This window comes from Gopherus flavomarginatus, chromosome 6 (assembly GCF_025201925.1).
Source record: "Gopherus flavomarginatus isolate rGopFla2 chromosome 6, rGopFla2.mat.asm, whole genome shotgun sequence".
In the NCBI taxonomy this organism is placed as follows: domain Eukaryota; kingdom Metazoa; phylum Chordata; order Testudines; family Testudinidae; genus Gopherus; species Gopherus flavomarginatus.
The window spans coordinates 95,613,833-95,633,802 of record NC_066622.1 but is presented as its reverse complement, the minus strand read 5'-3'; the positions used below and the strand labels follow the sequence as shown (position 1 = coordinate 95,633,802).

At 41.8% G+C, this 19,970-nt stretch overlaps 1 protein-coding gene across 5 annotated transcripts in view; it reads right to left on the bottom strand.

The window, feature by feature from the left end:
• Positions 1-16,507, bottom strand: part of STOX1 (storkhead box 1) — a 42,291-nt gene extending 25,784 nt beyond the window's left edge. For 4 of the 5 annotated variants that reach the window (XR_007775143.1, XR_007775144.1, XM_050959324.1 and 1 more), the window contains exon 1: positions 16,204-16,507. Coding sequence is in view for 2 of the 5 variants with exons in the window: in XM_050959324.1 (XP_050815281.1) it covers positions 16,204-16,507 (304 nt within the window). In the remaining 3 variants the exon portion in view is untranslated. Of the gene's footprint in view, positions 1-16,068; positions 16,120-16,203 lie in introns of those variants that run through there. The other variant, XM_050959326.1, reaches the window with a different exon arrangement.
• Between the last annotated feature and the right edge of the window lie 3,463 nt (positions 16,508-19,970).

The window sequence follows — 19,970 nt, the reverse complement described above, 5'->3', positions numbered from 1 at the left end:
CTTATATTGGCTACTCTGTCCAACAAAACCTGCCAGGCTTTGCTGGCAGTACACACCTTTACCCAAATGTAACTGATTCATCTCCCTCTCCAATCTCAGCTTAGGTAGGGGTTGACAGCTCCCCTTTTTGGGCCCAGGAAGCACAGTCTACCTAGTGAAAACCCCACCAGGAAGGGAACAGTTCTAAATTGGCATCTTACCACTGGTCAGGAACATACAGAAGTGACCTCTTCATTTACCTGTTGCTGAACCTGGCAATGGGTCCACATTTGAATACAAAGATACTCTAGGGGTTTAAGCTTCTAAACACTGGGTGGTTTATAAACTGCATAGTCTAGAGTGTTTTTAAAGTACAGCTAGTCAACGTGGACAGAATTAAAGTGTTTAAAAAAGGATAATTAAGGTAAACCTTGGTGTTTAAAAACCCATCAGGTCACATGGTGTAGGACCCAGCATAAATGGGGCCTCTGAGGACCTAGTAGTCTATTTTTGAAACTCAAAGTTCTATTCTAGTCTTTGGCTAGAAAGCACTGCTGGAAGACAAGCAGCATCATAACCACCACACAAAAGTTCATTGAGGAAATTATTTTCACATCACAACCTACAGACTTAGAACCCCTAGTTTAGACTGCAGAACCCTAGGTGAGATTTTCTTGTCTCTTCCTCCTTAATCAGCACCTATTAGTCTCCTATTCCACAGCTGTACACACTGTAGTTGTAGTCATGTTGATCCCAGGATATTAGAGAGACAAGATGGTTGAGATTATATCATTTATTGGACCAACTTCAGTTGGAGAGAGAGAATCTGTCAAGCCACACAGCTCTTCTTCAGGTCTGAAGAAAGCTTGTCTCCCTCACCAACAGATATTGGTCCAATAAAAGATATGATCGCACCCATCTTCTCTCTCCTATTCCGCAGGGCAGTTTCAGTTTACTTATTTTAGCCAGAAGGACATAACATTTCCTGCTGTTTGGTTGGTGGGTGTGTAAAATGGGAAAATGTGTGACAAGTTCTCCACTAAATTTCTGGAGACCCAGTAAACATCTTTGCAACAAACAAACAGTCTATTAGAGCTTGTGATACAGAGTTACAGGTCTGCAGAATCTCTCAGTTTTAGGTGACACCTTCAGCAGAACTGGCCAGTTTTTGCATACATAGTGGTAGCTTTGTCGTATATCAGAAAGATCAACTACACTACTCGGTAAATGTGGTACCTACCAAATGTTCTGCAGGATCAGCTAAATTTACTGCAATGTTCTCCTGGTAATAACTAAACAATTTTGTGATTTAATGGAATTTCAATATGCTTGTACATCTCAAAGAGCCATAATATAGCAAAAGTAAGTCTGAGAAGGAGCAGTCCAGTACTAGAATACAAATGCTGCAGATAAAGACCAGATATTGCAAAAGAAATACAACTTTGCAAAGCAAAATTAGCAACATGGTTTTATTTGGTGTTGTAATGATTTTAAAATGGGGGTGAACTTGTTGAATTACAATTTCTATTTCATATGCCTTTTTCCCTAACCTTCTGCTCCAGAGTCTGATACATGTCCTGATGCTTACAGCTAACTACATACTCTACCTGTACTGTAATCTATACTCCAAGTAATAGATCAATATACAAGAAGCCAACTTAGAATAAAATAAATTCTATTTTATTCATCATCACCTACTCCATAACATTTCAACAGACTTTCATTCCTGCTAAATAATTTTCTGAATCTTGGCTTTTATTAAGCTTTGCTCTTGCATTAGTAATACTCTAAATCTAAGAAAGCATTGCATCACCTACATTAAATAAGAGCACACACTATTCAGACAGTTTCCCCATGACAAGTTCTATGAAAATTATTGAGGGTTTGGTGCAAATCATCCCTAAGTGTTCTCTGTCTTGATCATATAGATGGCAAACATTCTTCTAACATGACTGTTCTTGAAAAAAAGATACAGAAAAATCTCTCTTTAAAAACCATTGACATATTTATGCAGATTAAGGTACTGACGTCCAGCTTCTTCGTAGTTGTCACAGTTCAACTCCTCTGTAAATTTTTAGCTGGTGAAGTATATAAGCCACATAACCACCACAGTTCCCTCAGACCAAAATAGCTGGTAAAATTATTTTAATAAGGCCACTCACTCACCAGCAGTCTGATATATTTGCTATTTTTATCTTGAGCTTTATTTAGTGGTTTTGCAAAGTTAAATATTTCCAAATTAACCATCACATACAATGTAGTAAGGGAGTGTCAGAGTAAAAATGTGAACTGAGCAAAGAGGCCTACGTTATGAACTTAGGTTAGACTTCTGGTTTGAGAATTATCTTCTCTTTAATTGTAAGTACTTTTATGTAACGTAAAGTCTGAGCAGCTGTTACATCAATGATGGTAAAACTCCAGTTCAGTGCCAAATTATTCAAACAAATTAAATACATCAAATTCCACAGCCTGATGACAGCACAATCAGTTAGACTGGTCTGTATGTATCATTTCTCTATTCTAGTCTACACTGAAGTAGGAAAGTGAAGCTTCACCAACATCTCCAGTTACAATATTAGTGACAAAAACTGATACAAAGATATACATTTACACAGTTAATTTTATGCTTTTACATGCCAGGTATGATACTCAGACACTTCATTTCAATAGATTAGAATGGCTTTCTTCTGTTTTAAAAGGAAGCCTGTCAAAAGGAGCAAATAAATCAGTATCATCCATTAACATCAGTATAGGATTAACACAGGATTTAAAAAAGCAGATAATGACTAAAGCCAGTTCCATTTTAAAAATAATTCCCCACTCTTTATTGGGGATTCAACTTCATTCTGAAATGGGTTTGAATCTCTTTGTAATTCATATTCTGCAGCTCAATACCTATTAAAAATAACCTGATTTAACTCAAAACTTATCATCAGATGGGCTTGAGAGAACATGTTCTATAAAAACCATTTATCTTAAGTATAAATTTTTCTTCTATTATGTTCAAGGGCCAAGTAATAGCTGTTAATTACTTTAATCAGGGCACACTGATGGTAATTTAATTTTGCACACTAAGGACACAATCCATTAAATGGATTACATGTGAGCAAAAGTATAATTTAAACATCACATTGCATTAAAAAAAAAAGGATATTTTTGCGTTTAGTTTCCCTTTGTAAAAAAAAAAATTCAAATCTCAGATGCTGAATTTCATGCATTGAAGTATGAGAGAGGCACAGTTTCCCAAATTTGCTGCTCCTGTTGGTTAATAATTGGAGATAATTTTCTGTTGCACTCAGTTAATCAGGCAACAGCATATCTGTTAACATTCCCAACAGAGAAAGAGTGTAGTTTTCTTTTATAAATGAAAGATACAAATTTGAAGAGGATCTCTTCAAAAAGAAAAAAAAATTACAGAGCAGTTTTGTGCCTCCAATCTTCTTCTGTTCCTGATATAAATGTCATTTCAAGAAGGATTTTGTTGTATACCTATATCAGGCCACGTCCAGACTAGGGTATTAAAATCGATTTTAGATCTGCAACTTCAGCTACGTGAATAACATAGCTGAAGTCGAATTTCTAAAATCGAGGTACTCACCCGTCCAGACGGCGCGGCATCGATGTCCGCGGCTCTCCGTGTTGATTCCGGAACTCCGTTCGGGTTGATGGAGTTCCGGAATCGATGTAAGCGCGCTCGGGGATCGATACATTGCGTCTAGACTAGACGCGATATATCGATCCCCGAGCAATCGATTTTAACCCGCCGATGCCGCGGGTTAGTCTGGACGTGGGCTCAGTCTCCAAAACTGTAACCTGTCCCAGTAGTGGCCCCCGTTCCTGCCTAAACCTACCTGATCAATCCAATTGTAGAACATGCGTGTTGCGATGTCAAAGGGAACAGGGCTTCGTTTGGGCTCTGGTAAAAATTTCAGGGGTCCACTGAACATGCTCAAGAGGAGGAGTAATTTTTTGTTTTTTTTTTTTAAAACTCCCTCTTCTCTCTTTCCAGAAAGGTGATTTCTCTGGAGATGTTACAACCTGAGTGAATTTACCTAATCACCCTCTGCTAGTCTCTTCCTTCCCATAAAAACACACAATTCCACAACAACACATACACAATTGCATTTTAACACAATGTATCCCAAAGTTATTAATCTAATTCAAGAAGGCTTAATTTAATTCAGGAAAGTTAATTCCACATGTTTTCTTCAGGATACTGTCAGTGTGTCACATCCACAACAACAAAATAAAATACAGTTTAAAAAAATAGGTTTAACAAAAAATCATGCCTGTCTGCGTAGATGACACTGCTTTAGGAATACTGGTTTTGCTTGTGTCTTCATAAACCAAATCTGTTAGGAATATAGTACACCAACCCTAATGTTAGCTTCTGAAGTGTCTAAGATTGCCTGTTGATCTTGTTAGATATCTTTACACACCAAGGTAATGCAGGCAATCGTATTTCTAGCTATGAGTACCCTGCTTGCACAACTCCAACCACGACTACCACCTCTGACCTATGTTAGCTGTGAAGCTCCCTTGGATTACACCAATTTAAAAAAGAAAGGACATGGTTACATTTACAACTCGTTGTTAATGAGGCCATGCAAAACAACAGCCATCTGAAAAAGCTATTGGATTTCCCAGGGGCCTTCAACAAACATTCACAATTTTCACAACTGAAATGCATCTGTTCATACTGGTCATGAAAGTCAGCATCCTCCAGTATAACGTGAGTCAGACATGGTAAGACTAGCTAAATAAATGCTGAAATGAGATGCTGTGATTTAGGAATCTGTTGATAGTTAAAGTTTAAAGTAACACTAGTTAATGCAATCATCGCTTCCTTATTTACACAAGATAATGGAAATATGTACTTCTTAAAAATCAGTTTTCTGCAACCCACATACTATAATCTTATTTGCATGCCAGGAAATGAAACAGACTTGCCCAAAATAAAGTTTGAGTACAAACCGTAGTTTTTATTCTGAGTTGGGGATTAATATTGCTAAAGTCTGAATCAGGAACTTCTGAATGGCAATGTAAAAACAAAAAAGACCAAGAACAAAATTCAAGCAATATTTCATTTTCTTTTTTAAAAAATCAGAAGAATCTTTAAACAAAGGAAACATTTTCTAGGGGCTAGATGTTTCCAGCAAAAGAAAGACTGACCATACACTTTAATTTTTCCATACCTAATCATTTTTGTAGAACGGTTTGTTTTAATTTCAAGACAAATTAATTTTAAGACAATACTACACATCAAGCACAGATGTTCATGAACAGGGATAATTATGTATTTCACAGACAAGCTTTGCTATGGGCCATCTATTGCATATGGTAACATTTCTATTGGTTTGATTTGGTTTTTTAAATGAAGAGCCAGATTTTCAAATGTGCCGAGCATTGGAGCTGCCATTGACTTCAAACGGAATTGTGAGTGCTCTGAGCTACTGAGTCTTTGAAATCAAAACCAGGCTCTCATAGTCATTGTATTAGGAACATCAGATGAATAAGTAATAAACAGATACGTTTTCAAAGCCATCTTGCTTCAGGATAAGTCATCTTTCAAAAAACACAAGACATTCTTCCTGAGATTTAGCAGTATAATCAGAGATCAAAACAACAGAACACACAAGTTGACAGTTTCAGACTCAGGGTACTACTGGAAATAGCACTAGAGCTAATAAATTTGGGTGTAACAGTTTAAAAAATTGAGATTATTTAGAAAATATTCTTTATATTCTGATTACCTATACACAGTTGTATAAAATACAACATGTACAACATGTTTCTTAGGCCACCAAAACTTTTCAAGTCAGCACACAGAGAGAAAAAAACACAGTAACTTACTTGGTTACAAAACTAATCAACCTTGATTTTTAAACCTGTAACCTTGTTTACCAGAGCAGATCAAAGTCTGGAACAGACATGAAAGAAGTGCACAGTAAGGAAATCCAAGAGAAAGGAATCTAAGAAGCACATAAACAATCTCCTGCTGAGTTGCTATCCTCATTAAGTTTGTGTGTTCCCATGTGTAACATTACAGAGCAACTCAGCAAATGGAAGGTCTCAAGAATCATGAGCTTTCCTAAAAGTCTCAAAATATTAGTGTGTTGCTCAAAAAGCAATAATTTCACCTAGGTTTTCCTTAATGATATGTTGTAATATTATGCTGCTAATATTGATATTAATTACTGTACACACAGTTTACATTATTTAGAAGCTCTTTTTCTCAGTTTATGATGCTTTGAAAAAATATATCATCTGTAAATCAGTTTTAAAAGATTAAAATATCAAAGTTGATTTTGAGTAGAAATTTGCAGTTACACAAATTAAAGTTTAATTTCAATATTAATAATACAAATATAAGCAACTGGTACAGAAATGTCAGGTAGTCAAACACTCATGTTACTGGGTTGCTAGTATTTGTAGAATTGTTTGTCAATACTATCATGCATGAGTTGCCAAATAAACTGTACAATGTACAGCCAATATAACAATGCCAATTCTCAAATACCAGCACTTCTGTTTAGGCCAGGTCTACACTAGAGACTTTTGTCAGAATAGCTATGTCAGTCAGGGTATGAAGACCAACACACTGTGACAGCAGAAGCCCCTAGTGCAGACACAGCTATACAGCTGTACTTTGACTCACAAGGCTCACTCGGGGAGAGGAGGGCCAGGGCTTTACTATACCAGTACAAAGCACAGCTCTGCCATTATAAGCTGTGGCCACACTAGGCATGCTTTGCTGGTATAGTATACCAGGCCTGGTCCACACTACGCTGTTAAACCGATTTTAACAGCGTTAAATCGATTTAACGCTGCACTCATCCACAATACACTGCTCTTTATATCGATTTAAAGGGCTCTTTAAATCGATTTCTGTACTCCTACAAAACGAGAAGAGTAACGCTAAAATCGATATTACTATATCGATTTAGGGTTAGTGTGGACGCAAATCGACGTTATTGGCCTCATTGTTTTACAGTAGCTACCCACAGTGCACCGCTCCAGAAATCGACGCTAGCCTCGGACCACGGACGCACACCACCAAATTAATGTGCCTAGTGTGGACGCGCACAATCGACTTTATAATATCTGTTTTATAAAATCGGTTTAAGCTAATTCGAATTTATCCTGTAGTGTAGACGTACAGGATAAATTCGAATTAGCTTAAACCGATTTTATAAAACAGATATTATAAAGTCGATTACAGGATAAATTCGAATTAGCTTAAACCGATTTTATAAAACAGATATTATAAAGTCGATTGTGCGCGTCCACACTAGGCACATTAATTTGGTGGTGTGCGTCCGTGGTCCGAGGCTAGCGTCGATTTCTGGAGCGGTGCACTGTGGGTAGCTACTGTAAAACAATGAGGCCAATAACGTCGATTTGCGTCCACACTAACCCTAAATCGATATAGTAATATCGATTTTAGCGTTACTCTTCTCGTTTTGTAGGAGTACAGAAATCGATTTAAAGAGCCCTTTAAATCGATATAAAGAGCAGTGTATTGTGGATGGGTGCAGCGTTAAATCGATTTAACGCTGTTAAAATCGGTTTAACAGCGTAGTGTGGACCAGGCCTGGTATACTATACCAGCAAAGCATGCCTAGTGTGGCCACAGCTTATAATGGCAGAGCTGTGCTTTGTACTGGTATAGTAAAGCCCTGGCCCTCCTCTGTGTTCCTATGCCTGTGTTCCTATGCCTGTAAAGTGACCTTGTAATTATTTAATATGTCTACACATTTATCCTATCAGATATAGTTCAGGTGGGATGAACTTCTTACATTCAGCTAGTCTTACAACCAGGCTTCAGGTCAAATCAAGGCCCCAGTTCTGCAAGTGGATGGACCCATGCATCTATGTGGAGTCCCACTGACTTCAGTAAGGGTCCACCTGTGTGAATCTGATTGCAGGATCAGGGTCTAAATGAAGAGTGCAGGGCACTTATATTAGGTGTTCTAAATGGGCTGCTTGGGAAGAATTTCAACATTTCAGGTCCACTGCTGTATAATTAGCAGGTTCTCTAATTCAAGTACATCTCTACCCCCATATAACGCTGTCCTCTTACCGCATTATAGGTGAAACCACATATCAAACTTGCTTTGACCCATCGGAGCGTGCAGCCCCTCCCTCCTGGAGAGCTGCTTTACTGCGTTATATTCGAATTCATGTTATATTGGGTCGCGTTAGATCACAGTGGAGGTGTATTCAAATACTCCTAACCTCCACCTTCTAGTTAAAAAAAGGCTACATTTTCTCTCAAATTTCTCACCATGTACCTGACTCACCAGGTGAGAAGTTTGCTGGTATCAAATTGATAGTACAGAAGCAGCATAAAAACTGTTCATTCTACTTGTTTTCCACATTACTGAATCGCCTTCTGAAGGAACTTGCAAATACACCATCTTATTCTCATTAGAAAGTGATATCCTATGTTGACAAAATATATTGTTTTAAAATCTGCATTTTTTAAAAAAGAGAACATAAGACAGACAACTAATCTTGGTCTTTAAAAAAGCCACTTTTTAAAACTTCTGTTTTGTCTGCAGCTTTCCAACTTTACTTCCTTTCTGACAGGAAGTTACTGCTATCATTGGAAGGACTGCTTGTAATTCCCTGGATCTGCCATTGCAGATGACAAGGAACAAGCAAGAGGGGCTGACAAAGGCTTTCCATCATCCTCTTCCATCTGAGATTAGCAATCAAGAGGGGGCTGACTTTTGGCATCTAGAAGGCACTTTCAACAAACTATATTTGGATAGGATGATCAGAGGAGAGACAACAGGCTTGGATGGTGTGGAGGCAACCTCTAATTAACAGCCAGAGAAGATGGACAATGGGCTACCAAAATAATCACTCTAGCAGAACAACAGCATTGGCAACCTATTTCTGGATGGCCCACTTGTTGAAGAAATCTATGCAATTTTAAATATGAGCTGGCAAGAACCACTGAATTTTCTCCCCTTCATTTATTAAAATACTCTCAATATAGCTGCAGCTTTTTTTCTTTAAGAGGGACTGAATATATACTTTTACTTCTGTGTCCTTCACCAAGATGTTATCCCTACCTCTACAATTCACAGTTACCATGCAGTGATGAAAATGAACTTATAATTAATTCAACTCTTCCCATGGGGACTATTTTCCTCATCTCTCTCAATGGAAGCATGACAGAGTAACAAAATTGCAACCAACGCCATCTGTCATCAAAAAATGCCAGTGGCAACATTTCAATAATTTTTCCAACTTTATTTTGAAATGAGAAAAATAGTCAACACTGATCCTTTCCTATGTACCGTTTCAGTTTTGATCAACGCATTTTCTGATGAAAAAACATTTTGTCACAAAAATTTGCAACTGGCTCTACTATTCTATAAACCCTATACAGAGTTGGAATTAAAAAAATTAGGGTGCCTCAACCAAAGTATAAAATATATTTTTAAACATTAAACATATTATAAAATCAGATATTTTATGGTTGTGCAAGTCAATGTATAAGAACATTCAATATTTCTACCAAATATTCTACCAAATTCATGTCCATTTTGGTCAATTTCACAGTCATAGGATTTTAAAAATCAAAAATTTCATGATTTCAGCTATTTAAATCTGAAATGTCATGATGTTGTAATTGTTGGGATCCTGACCCAAAAAGAAGCTCTGTGTGGGGGAGGGTAGGGGTGTCGCATGGTTATTGTAAGGGAGACTGGGGTACTGCTACCCTTGCTTCTGCGTTGTTGCTGGCGACGGCACTGCCTTCAGAGCTAGGCAGAAGGAGAGATGAGCTTGCTGGCCCAGATCCTAGCTCTGAAGGCAGAGCCATGCCAGCAGTAGCACAGAAGCATGGCATGGTATGATATTGCCACCCTTACTTCTGTGGTGCTCCCTGCAGAGCTGGGACCTCAGTCAGCAGCTGCCACACTCTAGATGCCCAGCTCTGAAGGTAGAAGCTCAGAAATAAGGGTGGCATGGGATGGTATTGCCACCCTTACTTCTGCACTGCTGTTGGCCGGGCGCTGCCTTTAGAATTGGGTGCCCGGCCAACAGCTGCAACTCTCCAGCCGCCCAGCTCTGAAGGCAGTGCAGAAATACAGGTGCCAATACTGCAACCCTCCTAAAATAACCTTGCAACTCTCTTTTGGGTCAGGACCCCCCAGTTTGAGAAACGCTGGTCTCCCCTGTGAAATCTGTAAAGTATAAGGTAAAAGCACTCAAAAGACCAGATTTCATGGGGAGAGACCAGATTTCAAGGTCCATGATGTGTTTTTCATGGGTGTGAATTTGGTAGGGCCCTAGATATAACTTACAGGAAACTAGACATTTTTATGGAGCAAGAGAGAATTGAATGAAAGTTGGGAGGTAGATTAACATCTAATAATAGATTTAACGAGAGAGAATACATTTATTAGGCCAAATGGCTTTTTCCTCTGTAGCGCTTTTATATGCTCTTACCATTAAGCTTGTGCATTTCCAGTCCAGCATGTTTACAAAGAAATGTCCAAGTAAAAAGTGCAGTTTCTCCACAATAGAGCCCAGATTGAACTGGGACCATTAGGTGATACTGCAATACTAATAGTCTTGCACTATCAAACAGCTATCTTCCTTGTCCTTTGTTTAGATCACATAAACCCCTTTTTGAATACTCCCCTTCCACTGTGCATCAAACTCAAGCAGGTTTCCTCCTTCAAGGTTCTAGACCAGGGGTTCTCAAACTTTTTCTTTCTGAGGGCCCTCCCCAATATGCTATAAAAATTCCACAGCCCTCCTGTGTCACAATAACGGTTTTCTCCATATAAAATCCAAGGCCAGCATTAAGGGGTAGCAACAGGGCAATTGCCTGGGGCCTCATGCCACAGGAACCCCCACAAAGCTACATCGCTCAGACTTCGGCTTCAGCCTCAGGTGGCAGGGCTCAGGGCCCAGGCTTCAACCCCATGTGGCAGGGCTTCAGCTTTCTGCCCTGGGCTCCAGTAAGTCTAATGCTGGCCCTGCTTGGTGGCCCCCCCCGAAACCTGCTTGTGGTCCCCAAGGGGGCCTCACACCCCTTGTTGAGAACCACTGTTCTAGACAACTCTGCTCCTTCCAACCTAATCAACTGTTACTTTGAATCAACCCCTCCCCTCTGCTGATGATGGTTCCTATCTTTGACGTCTGTTCACAAACAACTCTGCTTTCTTTCATGCTGCTCCCCTGTGCAATTTAACTGAGGACAGTCCATGTGGATGAGTTCAACCTTTCCCTAAAAACCTATGTCTGCCACAACATCAATAGCAATGCATAATCTTCACAACCCACAAACAGCTACATGCTTCCTCCCATGCTGCCCCTTAGTCCTGGAACTCCCCATAAATGTCCCTCTTCTCTTAGAGTGAGTGTATACTCTAAGAGTGTATACTGGGGCTTTTGTCTGAGTGTATAGTAGGGCTTTTGTCTGCATTGTATGCCAGACATAGCTATGCCAACATATTTTTTAAGTACAACCCAAGCCCTGCTTTACTCCCTGAAGAAAGGTTTTACTACTGTTGGCACTGCAGTACTAACACAGCTCTGGGACAGTGAATTGGATTTTATTCTGGTTCTATAATCAATTGCCAAAATTCCTCTGGCTCCAAACTGGGTACCTGATCCACTGGGTTTACAGAAGTCAAAGGCAGTCAGATGTGATACTGGCCACATCGATCCTTTGTGTACTGTTGGCAGGGACGGCTCCAGGCACCAGCGCAGCAAGCAGCTGCTTGGGGTGGCCAATGGAGAGGGGCGGCACGTCCGGTCTCTTTGGCAGCAATTCAGTGGGCAAGTCCCTCAATCCCTCCTGGCAGGAAGGACCTGTTGCTGAATTATGAAGCGGTGGCGGCTGCAGAGCTGCCGAAGTGCTGCCAATCGCAGCTCCCCGCCACCACTTGGGGCAGCAAAAATGCTGGAGCCAGCCCTGACTGTTGGCTACCATCAAAACATCCGATATTTAAAAGAAGCCAGATGAATTTGCAGGGCTGATGATATAACAATTTAACTCATAAAAACACATTTAATTTGAGATCAGAAAAATTTCAAATTCCCATCTCACAACGCAATTTTTAGAGTCACTTTAAATACTTATGCTAATGATAGAAAGCCAGGGATGATATTAGCAGGAGCAAAAAAGTTTAGCTTACAGAAACCAGTCAGTCTACCTGCAGAGAGTAACCCACTTGATGAATATTTCCCTCAATAACAAAATAAGAACCTAATTTATAAGAATATAAAGTACCTTTTTCTATCAGTGCTAAACAAATCACGTTTAATTGAATAAGGTCCTATTTATACTGGTCAGTGAATCCGTTAACAGATCTCGAGCCAACTTTGCTTACACACAAAGTCCCTGTGAGAAAGCAGCAAAAACTGATTATCGTGGTAAATGTAGACTTAAGAAAATTATTCCCCACCTCCCCCCCAATGTGTGTTAAAACAGATAATAGGACAGCTAAGGGAAGCATAACCGAGGATAGTTTACCAAAGTGAAAAAGTAAACAAATTTACTAGGTCCTTAAAAACAAAAACAAAAAAAACCCATGATTTTAAAATAGGAATTAGCATGTTGAGCTCATTTTTCTATTAACAACAGTTCTTGTGGGGACACATATAAAATGCAGACATTAGGTTAAATGCAAATAACTCAAATTAAACAAGCAAACATGTAGATTTTGACACAGAGCAAGGACTACACTTAAGTATCTCACTTATCACATACTTGGATATTTATATATTCATTTTGCAAATTTGCTGCTCTCTATAAGCACACACAGACCCAAAAATTATCCTAATTAACCATCTCAAAAATGACCTAAAGAACTCCACAATCTACCTTAAAAAAAAAAATCCTTTTCCCCCAACTGAGAAAAAGCCTAATAGATAGGCCTTGTAACATGTTCTGTAGGTCAAACAAACTTTAGGTTCTATTGGTGCAAGGGCAAAGCAAATTCTAGAACTGAGGGTACCCCCCTGAGAAAGTCCTGCCTTCCAACTATAGATATACAAATGTAGGGATTAGCATCTCCATCGTCCCAGTTTCTCTCTATTGTCAGGTTAAAGCACAAAGAACTTTTTGAAATACACAGGATGCAAACCATAAAGGACTTCATTGATGAAAATCAACACCTTGAATTCAACCTGAAAAACCATGAGCCAGTGCAGTCTCTGGAGCATAAGTGTAATTTGCTCCATTTGTGAATCACAATTAAACAAATGGGCTGCCATATTCTGCATTTGCTCATATTTCTGAATGGTCTTCAATGAAAAAGAGCACTCCCATAATCAGGCTACAATACTTTCATGCATAATAATCATGATTGCAATCTGGCCTCATTAGATCGCGTGGGCCACTAGTTTAATTAATTGGATATCAATTAATTGCATAAGTCAAACGGTATTGAGGTCTACATGCTGCTCTCTATAATGCAATCTGATTAGAATATTCAGTTGTTTCTGTCCACTTTTTTTAAACAGCTGGGAGCTCCAGTCATGGACCAGGATTCCATTGTACAAGATGCTGTACAAATACAGAATAACAGACAGTCCTTGCCCATAGAGTTTACGATCTAAGTAGATGTTTACTATTATCCAATAATGAAAACAAGTTCACCCTAAATTTGCTGAGTGCACCTCCCACATTGGACTATCACTCTCTCCCAAAACACACCATAAATCCATAAATAAACAAACAGCTCCTCCAGAATCCTTCTTAACTCAAACTAAAATAAAAAGTCTCAAGTCCATTTGATAGCTTTTAAGTCTTCCCTAAATCTTGGATATCTTCGTTTAACTAAAACATTGTGGACACTATTAATTACAATTTAAAGTCAAACCAGTGCTGCATACAATAGATATATCACCTTTGACGTGTATGTAGTTCCCTTAGTTCAGGGGTTGGCAAACTACAGCCTGGAGGCCACATCCGGCCCTCCAGGCTTTTTAATCTGGCCCTTGAGTTCCTGTCAAGGTCTAGGGTTTGCCCTGCTCTGGTGCTCCAGCTGGGGAGCCGAGTGGGGTCCTACCCCACTCTGCACGGCTCCCCGAAGCAGCTGCACGTTCCCCCCGCAGTGTAGGGGTAGCCAGGGGGCTCAGCACACTGCCCCCGCAGCTTCCATTAGCTGGGAACCAGAGCGAATGGGAGCTGCAGGGGTGGCACCTGCAGACCAGGCAGCATGCAGAGATGCCTGGCCAAACCTCCACATAGGAGCCAGAGGGGGGACATGCTGCTGTTTCTGGGAGTTGCTTTAGGTAAGCACTACCTGGAGCCTGCCCCGCTGATCCCCTCTCATTCCCCAACCTCCTGTCCCAGCCATGATCCCTCTCTCGCCCTCCAAACCCCTTATCCCCCGTCCCACCCCAGAGCCCATACCCGCAGCTGGAGCCCTCCTGCACCCTAAATTTCATGAGCTTTCATGGCCCGCCATACAATTTCCATACCCAGATGTGGCCCTCAGGCCAAAAAGTTTGCCCACCCGTGCCCTAGTTTATACAGATGAGGTGAAATCCTGGCTTCACTGAAGTCAGTAGCAAAATTCCCATTGATTTCATGCTTAATACTACAGTCTTTCCTTGCTTATTTACACCCACCCTAGTACTAGGTCCCACAAGTCAGAAATTCTAATCACAAACTACAAAATGGTTTAATTAAGCATAGCAGAAAGGGCGGGGAGAGAGAGGATCTGAATTTGTTATTTAAACTTGTTGATGTTCTTCACAGCATTTTACCATGCTCTTCTGAAAAAGCCACTGGCTTCATTAAATAGAGATAACATGTCACTTTTCAGGTAGTTTATTTATTTCTTAAAAATATAGCAAATACATGCAACAAAATAGAAGTGAAAGCCAATAAAGCCACCAAGCAAAAAAACAAAACAAAAAAACAACCACCCCTATTTAAATTAAGAGGACTACACCAGTGGGAAAAAAAAGTAGAGTAGCTTTAAATTATTTAAACTAATATTTTCAGGTCAATTTCATTGCATGAAGATATGACTACTCTCAGATCTCCAAGTCATTTTATTTTTAATGGTTTCCCACCACATTGGCTAACAGATTGCTCAGGGTATCTTTAAATAATTTTCCCACCAACACTTCAGTAGTGAACTTCAATGGGGCTCTCCACAGGTGCAGGAGTCTACCCACATGGATCCAAGTGAAGGATCAGGATGATAGTACTTTCATCTAAAACTTACAGCAAATATTGGTACTTTAGTACTGTCAAAGTTTCCTTTATGTTAAACCTAGTTGTATCCATTAGTATCAGATATGGAGCTAAAAGTACTACACAAAGTCACATCTTTTCCACTCAGTGAAAATCAAACAAACAAATAGCCAGTTTTCTTTCTTTATAAAAATTAATGCCCATATGTACTGGTTTGTCCAGGCATCACAGAATCTGTAGAAAACCCTGATCCTGCAAACTCCTATGCTGGTGAATAACAGACTCTCAGGTTGGGGCTACACACATGCATATTAACAAGATCAAGAGTCCACACTGGAAATTACTTAAGGGGAGATTTACTCAATCTACAAACAGATTACTAGCCCAGAAAGGGTCAGTCCATCAATGTTACCTGCATGAAAATTATTTTAAACAACCACAAATTATTCTCCAGGAATCTGAGAACATTTTGCTGCTCCCTGTGAAGCACCCTCTCTCTCTCTCTCTCTCTCTCTCAACCCCAACTTCATTTCAATAAAAAAACACCAGCATCTCTCTGACCTCGTTAATACCCGGCTGCTGTTTTCCAGCAACACAGGCAAGTCACGCCTCACACCAGACGTCTTCTACCCGGGGAAAGTGATTCATTTTAACTTACAATATTTTGGTGTGTGTCCCTATTACGAGTTTAGCACTAGACTGCACTGCCAGGCCAGTAGCCTCTGGCCACAAAGAAGGGTGCGCAGAAAGCCTAGGGAAGGCTCCCCAGCCCCAGGAAGAACTACCCCTCCCCTCCGCACACAAGTGGGATTAAGCCACAGGGCAGGGGCACCCTCCTGCCAGCCTAGCTGCTCTCTCTCCAGGTGCCCTCTTACGAGGTTTGCTTGGTGAGCAGCCACACTCACCCCTCAACGTGCGCTGGGGCCAGCCCCCTTCCTGCCCCTTTGGGGTCACCTCCTAACAGGGCAGCCCGACCTGGGGACCCGCCTCCCCTCCGAGAAGTTGGCACTGGGGGTGCCCAGCGCTCCCCTCAGACTCACCCACTGCCCGGATGAGGAACCCCTGGGGCGGGCGCAGCGCCCTGCGGAGCCAGGCGTCCCGCAGCAGCTGCAGAGGGGCGGCGGGGCCCTGCAGGAGCAGCACGCCGCCCCGCAGCCAGCCCTGCAGCGAGACGCGGGACACGGCGCGCGCCAGCCCGGCGTCCCAGTGGCACCTGGCGTTGGCCCGGCGAAAGGCCCGGAACAGCGCCGCGCCGCTCGGCTCCTCGGCCGCCTCCCGCCGCCGGCGCAGCACCAGGGCCAGCGAGCCGGGCGCCAGCTGCACCGCGCGGCGCGGACGCGGCATGCTCGGGCGGGCTCCGGCTACGCATTGTCCGGCTGCAGCCGAGGCGCCGAGGGAGCCGGGCTGCGGGCAGGGGGCGGGGACAGCGCCGCGGGGGCGGGAACGGCGGGGAAGGCACCTGCGGGAGCCCCGGCCTCGGCCCGTGACCGAGGCGGTTCTGTGCCCCCATGAGTGCGGGGTGTCCGCGACCCAGAGCCGCCGGGGGGTCAGCGCCTCGCTTGTCCCACGGGAGCCTCGCAGGCACCCCACATCCTTCCCCGAGGCGAGGCCCCGCGAGGAAAGAGATGGCGCCCACCCTGCTGATAACGCTTTGCAGGGGGGAGCGGGGCTTCACCTGCCCAGACAGTCCCAGGTTGAGATCACTCCCTGAGCACTAGGGTGACCAGACAGCCTGATATTTGGGACCTTGCCTTATAAATGCAGCTGTAGCCTCTTCCTCGCTGTCCCCCGAAGTGAGTTCCACTTGCTAGTAGCTCACCCTACCGACCCGTCCTGGGAATCCGGGGAAGACAAACAGGCTACTTTCTTGGGCAGGCACCTTGGTGGATGTTTTCCCCCATCAGAGAAAGTTTTGTTTATTATGGAGTCTGCTTACCCCCAGCCCCACCAGCCAGTCCTTGATACAAATAGGAGGAGGGAGGCTTGCAGCACACAACCTGAATCAAAGCTTTGCTTGCAGAGCTTTCCAGAAAGCCTTTGACAAGGCCCCTCACCAAAGGATTTTATGTAAATTAAGTTGTCATGGGATAAGAGGGAAGATCCTTTCATGGATTGAGAACTGGTTAAAAGGCAGAGAACAAAGGGTAGGAATAAATGGTAAATTTTCAGAATGGAAAAGGGTAACTAGTGGTCTTCCCTCAGGGTCAGTGCTAGGACCAGGGGTGGCTCTAGGCATTTTGCTACCCCAAGCACAGGAGGCAGGCTGGCTTCGGGAGGTCATCTGAAGCCGTGGGACCCGCTGCAGGCATGCCTGTGGGAGGTCTCCGAAGCCGCGGGACCAGTGGACCCTCTGCAGGCAAGCCACCGAAGGAAGCCTGCCTGGCGCCCTGGCAGAGTGGCCCCAGTGGCTTGCTACCCCAAGCACGCGCTTGGCGTGCTGGGGGCTAGAGCTGCCCCTGTCTAGGACCAATTGTATTCAACTTATTCATAAATGATCTGGAGAAAGGGGTAAACAGTGAGGTGGCAAAGTTTGCAGATGATACTAAACTGCTCAAGATAGTTAAGACCAAAGCAGACTGTGAAGAACTTCAAAACAATCTCACAAAACTAAGCGAGTGGGCAACAAAATGGCAAATGAAATTTCATGTGGATAAATGTAAAGTAATGCACATTGGAAAAAATAACCCCAACTATACATACAATATGATGGGGGCTAATTTAGCTACCATGAGTTAGGAAAAAGATCTTGGAGTCATTGTGGATAGTTCTCTGAAGATGTCCATGCAGTGTGCAGAGACGGTCAAAAAAGCAAACAGGATGATAAGAATCATTAAAAAGGGGATGGAGAATAAGACTGAGAATATACTATTGACCTTATATAAATCGATGGTACACCCACATCTCGAATCTGCTTACAGATGTGGTCTCCTCATCTCAAAAAAGATATACTGGCACTAGAAAAGGTTCAGAAAAGGGCAACTAAAATGATTAGGGATTTGGAGAGGGTCCCATATGAGGAGAGATTAAAGAGGCTAGGACTCTTCAGCTTGGAAAAGAGGAGACTAAGGGGAGATATGAGAGAGATATAAAATCATGAGTGATGTGGAGAAAGTGGATAAGGAAAAGTTATTTACTTATTCCCATAATACAAGAACTAGGGGGTCACCAAATGAAATTAATAGGCAGCAGGTTTAAAACAAATAGAAAGAAGTTCTTCTTCACACAGCACACAGTCAGCTTGTAGAACTCCTTACCTGAAGAGGTTGTGAAGGCTAGAACTATAAGAGCATTTAAAAGAGAACTGGATAAATTCATGGTGGTTAAGTCCATTAATGGCTATTAGTCAGGATGGGTAAGGAATGGTGTCCCTAGCCTCTGTTTGTCAGAGGGTGGAGATGGATAGCAAGAGAGAGACCACTTGATCACTACATGTTAGGTTCACTCCCTCTGGAACACCTGGCATTGGTCACTGTCGGTAGACAGGATACTGGGCTGGATGGACCTTTGGTCTGCTCCAGTATGGCTGTTCTTATGTTCCTAGCTTTTGTGAAGCTAATCACTTGTGAAGTGGCAATTTCCCACACTGTGTGTCTGTCCAAAAACAAATTTTGGAAAGTCTGAGCAGAAAATCATCCAGCCATTGTTTAAACTGGTACAGTATTCTAGCTGCACTTTTAAAAGCACTCTTGAATGGTCCAACTGGGCATCCACCTAGCCCTCATTGAGGAGCAGCGCATGGAAAACTGGTTCAGGTCAGGGCTGAATCTAATCTTAAATGACTTCAGAAGAATTTGGTTTAATGAGTTGAATCTAAAGTGTAATAAAATGGATTAAGCATGAAAGGGCCAAGAAATGGTGAAGAGCAACCTCCCTTACTGAGATTACTATTCTGGGAGAGCTGGCCCTTTGTGGTATTTTGAGGTTCCTTTTATCTGTGAAGAAATGGAAGAAAATGCAGTTTGGGGAGAGAGGAGTGCTTGTGGCTATGGATGGGACTGAGTGCTGAGCTGAATCAGGGCCTAAGTGTTGTTAGACCTAGCCAAACTATGAGCTAACAACATTGTCCCAGCCTTAATCATGAATTTCATGGCTGTTGATGGTTTAAGGAAGCTCTTAAATTTGTTTGAACATTTTGCAGTAAATTGTTTATTCAGTGCATCTTACTAGCAGTTTATTATTGTAGGCAGTGATAATGACACTGTTCATTTTAGAAAGTAGTGTTAAAAAAGTTTGTTTTGTTTTAAATTCTGAGTAAAGTGCACTGTGGGAGTATGGGGGGGTTGTACATTAAGTTGTAGCTTCCATTAAATTAATCCGCTCTCCACAAAACTACCCTCTTTGTGAACAAAATCTACATTTACTTTGAAGTGGATTCATGAAAAAAAGGATTAACTGACTCCATTTATGTTAAGTAAATGCAAGGATACATTTATTGCACAGAGAACAAATATTGCCATCTCTCATTAACCCCCAATCTCTTGCAACCCCAAGGGTCACACTACTCACTACAAGGCAACTTCTCTTTTTGTCAGTGGATCATAATTACATAGCATGTACTTTCATTAGGCTATCCATCACCAAGGAAGAAGAAAAAAAGTGAATGGTATGCTGCTTGCAGACATAAAATTGAATACAGTGGAGAATCAGAGAATGTAGCAACAGACAGACAGATTTATAACCACCCTATCCCAGCAACTTTATCAGCATGTTTTCTGACAGTAATCTTTTCTTTCCTCAGTACAGAATGTATGTTTGAAAAAAAAAAAACCAAACAGATGCTAAAGGACAACTGAAAGCTTCCAATCCA